The sequence below is a fragment of the Phytophthora parasitica genome, assembly GCF_000247585.1.
Source record: "Phytophthora parasitica INRA-310 unplaced genomic scaffold supercont2.2, whole genome shotgun sequence".
NCBI lineage: Eukaryota > Oomycota > Peronosporomycetes > Peronosporales > Peronosporaceae > Phytophthora > Phytophthora nicotianae.
In genome coordinates this window covers 2,514,761-2,521,196 of record NW_008648988.1, presented here as the reverse complement: position 1 = coordinate 2,521,196, position 6,436 = coordinate 2,514,761, and the positions used below count along the sequence as shown (strand labels likewise).

General features: G+C 46.1%; 3 protein-coding genes across 3 annotated transcripts; all 3 read left to right on the top strand.

Annotated features, from left to right (window-relative positions):
* Positions 1-1,874: 1,874 nt before the first annotated feature.
* PPTG_02863 (hypothetical protein) lies at positions 1,875-2,189 on the top strand (the record flags this gene model as incomplete). Its single annotated transcript, XM_008894176.1, has 1 exon — positions 1,875-2,189. The coding sequence occupies one exon, from the start codon at positions 1,875-1,877 to the stop codon at positions 2,187-2,189; it is 315 nt and encodes a 104-aa protein (XP_008892424.1).
* Positions 2,190-2,822: 633 nt separating this feature from the next.
* PPTG_02862 (hypothetical protein) lies at positions 2,823-4,573 on the top strand (the record flags this gene model as incomplete). The annotated part of the gene is made up of 5 exons (XM_008894175.1): positions 2,823-2,948; positions 3,005-3,156; positions 3,231-3,737; positions 3,838-4,081; positions 4,232-4,573. The coding sequence occupies 5 exons, from the start codon at positions 2,823-2,825 to the stop codon at positions 4,571-4,573; spliced, it is 1,371 nt and encodes a 456-aa protein (XP_008892423.1).
* A 545-nt stretch (positions 4,574-5,118) lies between these two features.
* On the top strand, positions 5,119-6,376 carry PPTG_02861 (hypothetical protein; the record flags this gene model as incomplete). The annotated part of the gene is made up of 3 exons (XM_008894174.1): positions 5,119-5,629; positions 5,710-6,244; positions 6,325-6,376. The coding sequence occupies 3 exons, from the start codon at positions 5,119-5,121 to the stop codon at positions 6,374-6,376; spliced, it is 1,098 nt and encodes a 365-aa protein (XP_008892422.1).
* Positions 6,377-6,436: the final 60 nt, after the last annotated feature.

Here is a 6,436-nt window from a genome sequence, read left to right as displayed (position 1 = left end):
CACGTTTCCGATTGTTGTTGCGAATGTCGGAAATCTGCACCGAAAGATGCGAGACATCCACTTCCATGATCCGGTCCAATAATGTTGTCAACTCGTCAAGCGCTTGAGATCATTTTAGTCTGAACGGTTCAAAAAATATAAGTGGTTGGAGTATTCCGAAAAAGCAGACACAGCGTCTTGTAGATGGTGTTACTAAAGTCGGGAAGCAATGTCAGCAAAGATCACATCTGTGTTTGCACATCCAGCCCTGGGCCTTCACAACTGGAAAAAGCGACGACAGAAGACGGTATTGTCGCCCACGTTGGTCAGCCCTGTTCTAGACATCATAATGCTGAAGCTGCATTTTACGAAGTTTTGAGGGGAAGTTGTGATATTACAATAGCTCTGGAAAGGACAAATGCAAGTGAGAACAGAATAGGAAAAGACTTCGTCAGATTTTGGACGTGTGTTTATTCCTCGCGCAACAAGGTATTGCTTTCAGAGGTAACGACGAGAAGGTAGGTGTTATTAGCAATATCGTTTAACTGAGGGTACTAATTGACACTATTTGGTTCTTTAACAGGATACTTCCTGCAATAGGGGTAATTTTCTGGGAATGCTTTCTTTTTTGGCCCAGAGAATGCCAGATTTTGCGGATTAGATAAACTCTGCCGCCGCAAATGCCAAGTACACATCTCCTACTGTACAACGGAAGCTTATTTATTGCGCGGCGGATCTGGTTTGTGAACATATCGTGGGGAACGAACTTGGACAAAGGTCTTTTTCGCTCCTAGTAGATGAAGCAACATGTGAAGGTGGAAAAGAAAACATGGCTATTGTCGTCCAATTTTTATCCAGACATACTGGTGAAATTCGAGAAGGTTTTCTGGGCTCGGTTCACGTGCGCGATACCTCTTCTGAGCTACTTAAATCTGCGTTGATGAATCATCTCACAATTTGGGGAATAAAAATTTCTCGCTGCCGTGGCCAAGGCTACGATGGGGATTCAAACATGCCTGGTGGATACAATGGGCTACAAAACTTGATCCGAGATACTTGCCCGTACGCTTACTACGTTCACTGCTTCACTCATCACCTTAATTGTGCAATAGTGTCTGTATCAAAACAGACTGTCTCTGTGACGGCGTGCTTCAACATCGCTCAGTCTATTCACGCTACTTGTAGTGCATCATACAAAAGAAAAGACAATTTGTATGATTACGCGCAAGATGAACTTACAGCACCTAATCAGCAGTGGTTATCTGGAAACGGGTCGAGGTAAAAACCAGCCTCTTGCAACTCAGGCTTTTAGTGCCACGCGCTGGAACTGTCGTGTGCGTGCTTTATTACGTATTAGATGGTTGTGGACTTCAATTATTCAAGTATTGAGCCGCGTGGAATTAGATGGAGCCAATCCCGACAAGCGAGCTGATGCAAAGGGCATTATTACAAAAATGCAAACATTTGATTTGGTTTTTCACATGGAAAGTCTCATAGTGGTACTGGAAAAGTAAACATTTTGTCTCAATATCTACAAAAGGATGACATGGATGTAGCCTAGGCTGCAGGATTAGTGAGACAGACACAAACTTTATTCAACAATACGCAAGACAACAAACTAAAAGACGACTGCAAAACTATTTTTTACTGTTTGAGCTACTGCAGTAGAATTCTGCACATCATTGCACGACCCTATCGACGTACCGGCCAAAACTACACCGTGGTCAAGAAGGGGATCACGTAACAGAGAAAAAGAAAAATCTGGTGTCCCCGGTGCGTATCGAAATGAGATGGTTAAACAAGAATTACACTAGGATGAAGACGTGTATTGAGCCGTGGTTAGAGGAATTGCTGCTGAATTAAAACGATGATTTAGTGGAGACATTCTTGATCTGATGGAGCTTTGGGCAGGATTAAACGCTCGTAAAAAGTTCATTTATCGGAAACCTGACTCAATTTCTACAATTGCAAGCGACTACTACCCGGAAGACTTCGAAAATCAAATTGAAACTTTGAAGCAGGAGACAATCAGCTTCCGTGAATTTGCAATTAATGACAGTCGCTTTGAGAACACCAAGTCGATCAACCAACTTAGTGTCACAATGATGGCTACAGGTGCACATACAATATTTCCTACGCTGTACCGAGTGGTTCAACTAGTGTGTATGCTACCAGTGTTAATGGAGAGCGCTGAGCGCTCATTTCAGTAATGAAACGCGTTAAAACCCGTCTAAGGACGAAGATCGGCTACGAATGGCTATCCGATCTTCTACTTTTGAGCACAGAAAATGACCTCACTATTGGTATCAGCCGCGATGAAGTACTAGATCGATTCAGTAGTGCATCACAACGGCGAATTCCTCTATAAGTACCAGTTAAAGGGTAGTAATACACTGAAATCCCACAAAAGTTTATACTTTCGGCTTTTTTTGCTCACTTTCAAATTGTATTGGCTATTACTGTTAATTAATGTACAGGATACTCTTTTTAAATCGGTTTAAAAAACGAAAACAGAAACTTGTAAAAAAAAAAGAAAAGAGTTCCTGCTGACATAGTTGGCGACCACTGTTCAGGGCCGCCGAAAAATAAATGGCACTTGCAATAATGGTCATAAATATTGTTACATGATTTATGAGCCGTGAAAGTAGTACATTATAATTTATGACCCCAAATTACTATTTTCACGCATAATTTATGATAAGGTACTATTCATGCTTAGGTTAGTGTACAGAAACGTTTACCTTCAGTCAGCCTCCCCGAATCAACCATCTATCCAAACAGCTCTCCGACACATTGTCTCGTCACTTTCCAAGTTTCTCTGTCTGCTACAAGCTCTACACCTCATGCTAGCTACGCCTCGTCCCCGCTCAACTTTTTCAAACGCGCAGATTGCGGAGTACTTCTACTCACCGTGCCGTGACCAGTACGATGAATCCGTGCCGGAGTACTTTCGCTGCCGCTGCGAGAAGGTACGCAAGCAGACGAGCCGAAATGGCTTCACCAAACTCATGCAGCATGTGCACAGCGAGCATCCAACCTTCCAAGAAGAGATGCTCGCTGGCACAACAGCTCAGATCGGTTCGGTGGCACACGACGCTCGCCGGACGGCTATGAACCACTTCGGCTGGCTCGAGTGGATTGTAAAGGCAAATCTGCCTTTATGTTCTGCGAGAACGCGTTCGCTCGCCGGCACGGATTACCATTACTACTTTTTGATAATGGAAATACTAATATGATTATGTTTTTATAAGGTACACTTCCTTGGAGCCGATATCAGTGGAAACTCTGCGTGCACTGCTCGAAGGCGTTACGCGTTCTGTGGAAGCAGCTGTTGCTGCAGAGCTGCCGGACGCTTTTGGCATCATGTTTGACGGGTGGGCCCACTCATCCGAACATTTCGTCGCAGTATTTGCGTATTACGAAGGCAATGGCATTGCTAAGTCGGTGCTGCTGAGCATGGCCCCTGTGATTAACGAGCCCGACGAGGACCTGTCGGCCCATACCCACCGCGACGTTTTGGCGGAAATGCTCGAGCGAGATTTTGGTAAGGATTTAAGTTGCTGCAAGTACCTAGTTGGAGACAACTGTTCAATGAACAGGAGATTGGCAACCATCATGCAAGTGCCGCTGGTCGGATGCGCTAGTCATCGACTATATCGGGCCGTTCAGCAGCATTTGGCACAGAACGAGGACGATTTGGCTGTTGTGCAAGCCCTGATGGCCAAGCTGCGGACGATTAAGCAGTCGACAAAACTTCGGTAAGAACTATTGACATTAGTCTTGATATTAGTACTAATACTTTTTGTGTTATTATTATGCAACTAATATGATATTATTTATTTATTTTTTTTTTACTAGATTTAAGACAACACTTTGGCCAGCAATTCGGCAGGATACCCACTGGGGGTCCACCTTTTCAATGGTGCATCGCTACTTTGCTCTACTGGAGTTCCTGGACCTAGACGACGAAGAGCTTATGGACTTGCTGCCGCCTCCGGCATGCAACCGCCGGCTCAAGAAACTCTACGCAGATCTCAAGGACTTTGAGTCAGTGTCCAAGGCCTTCAAGGAGGAACGTGAGCCTACTGGACGTGCGGGTCTGGTTCGACGGGCTTATTGAAGCCCAGCCTGCGTTGGCTGCTTATATCGGTACGCTAAGCTATGATATTTTTGTTTTTATAATATTTTCTAACTAATACTGATACACGTAACTCCTCGAGCAAACATCGTTCACAGCCCAGACTTTGAGTAGGGGTGCGTCCGTGTGCTCAAAGGAAATGGAGCCCGCCTCACCGCGTCGAAGAAATGGGCTCTTCGTCCTTTTCTCCAAGTGGACCCTGCCCCGGACAACAATCGTGAAGAAGCCGAGACGCACTCGCTTGTGCAGCGGCTTGAGAAGCGGTGCCGTCTTGGAGCACGAGAAGCTCGGTACTGCCTCGTAGGCAGCATCCCCGCCACCTCGAACAAGGTGGAGCACTTCTTCAGTGTTGCGCGTGCAACTCTTGGACACGAGCGTAATGGCCTACAGCCCATTGCGCTCGAAATGGTCCTTTCCTGCGTGAAAATTCCCGCTTTTGGGATGGTTCTACTGTAGATCAACTCCTCTAGCTCATACCTTGCTAATCAATACAGTACGAGTTGATCACCATTATATATTTATCTCTAACAGATATTACATTATTTATGAAGTCGAATCGTAAGAAGACGTCACATTATTTATGAGTACATTGAGGCTTTCATTCATATAAATATCATAATCGGCGGCCCTGCCACTGTTATGTATATTTAAAAAAAAATATCCATCAACTTCCCCGCAATTTTTTTTAAATCTGGGGATTTTTGAAAAAAGGGCTTGCCTCCGCCCCTGATATGTATACACTTTTCCAGATCCGTGTAGTGTGAAATAGTCAACTGGGCTTATCCGGATATCTGCGCTTTTCTGAAACTGACAATAATTTCTTCTGGTCGATGTGAACCCGCATAAGTAGACACAAGTATGTTTAAGACTGGTTAAGTAGCCAGTTTTAAACACACTTCTGTCTACTTATACGAGCTCAAAGCGCTATTTAGCCAATCAAGTCGATGCTCAAATCTGTAATTATTCTAACGTGTTGATTCTTAAAACATACCATCGTGTGTATGCGCTGGTTCTGTGTGCACCCGAACCTGCCGCTGCAGGCGGAACTGCGCGTCCGCACGTCACCTGACAGTAGCGCCATCGAGCGTGCCCGCATCCCTCAAGGCCGAGCTATTGCTTCATGCTCTCCAGTATTCCAAGTGCCAGGAGATGGTGTCGATGCTGCACCGATCTCTTGGCTTCAAGTGGCGTATCATGATGCTCTATCGGGCGAGACGGAAGGAGGTTTTATGATGGCGGCACTACCCGACGGGACGCCACTGGTGACACCCTGGGAGTCTACAGACTTCTATAGCTGTTGTGAGGTGACAGACCCAGCCGCGCTCCAGTATGACGGCCCACACGAGACAGCGAAGAGCTTCGGGCCAGTGCAAAGCGTCAATTTTCTCTACTGCATAGTGGAGGAGGCTGAAAAGCGAGTCAGGCTTTTTCACCCAGAGCTAGAAAACGTATGGATCGAGAAGAAAGACGTGCATATGGTGTGTACGCGGTTCAAGCATGCAGAATGCAGCAGTACGAAGAGTGGGGTGGCCAACGATGACGTGTATGAAGAGCTAATACTGTTATTATGTTTGTGCTATGTGCATGTACAGCTCCGCATACATTTTTTGAATTAAGTGAGGCGCTACCAGAAGAAGCGCAAATTGCAATACGAGAGTACCCGTCGAAGGAGGCGCAGACTGTCGGCCTTCTTAGCCGAGGAGAGACGGTGGAGGTTACTGTGCGGGGTGGAAACTGGCTGCAAATTGCTGGTGGTAGTATTGATAAAGCGTGGATTATGTGGCGGACGGATGCGTTGGAACTGCTTCAAGAGGCGCCAGATGTGTGCTCGAGCACTTGCGTAACGATAGCGGCGAACGTCAACAGCCTTGCGGACAGTAAAAATCTAGCTGAAGCAAATCCCGATCAAAGCGGGGACAGTGAAGAGTCTACTCATGTTACTCCTGCTACCTCCACTGGATCCGTACAGGACGATGCTGACATGAACGCATCTGGTACCAAGTCTACGCCCGTTGAGCAGTCGTGGGATGTTCGATCCCCCTTAGCAGCTCTGAGTGCAGGGGTTGATAACGAAAACGATGGTTCAAGAAAGATGGTAATGGAGGTGGACGATATGCTCGTTAACAGGTGTAACAACGACAGCAAAACTCCTGTTCAGGCTTGTACCGCAGTTGCACAGGCTGAATGTAATGATGTTACTCAATCAGATCCGAAAGTAAACGAAAGTATGGAACGCGAGGAGGCTTTTACTCATCCTGACGAGCGTCCGATTCATCCGACGAGAGACGTGATTGAAGAAGAGCGAGCCGACGCGGCTTC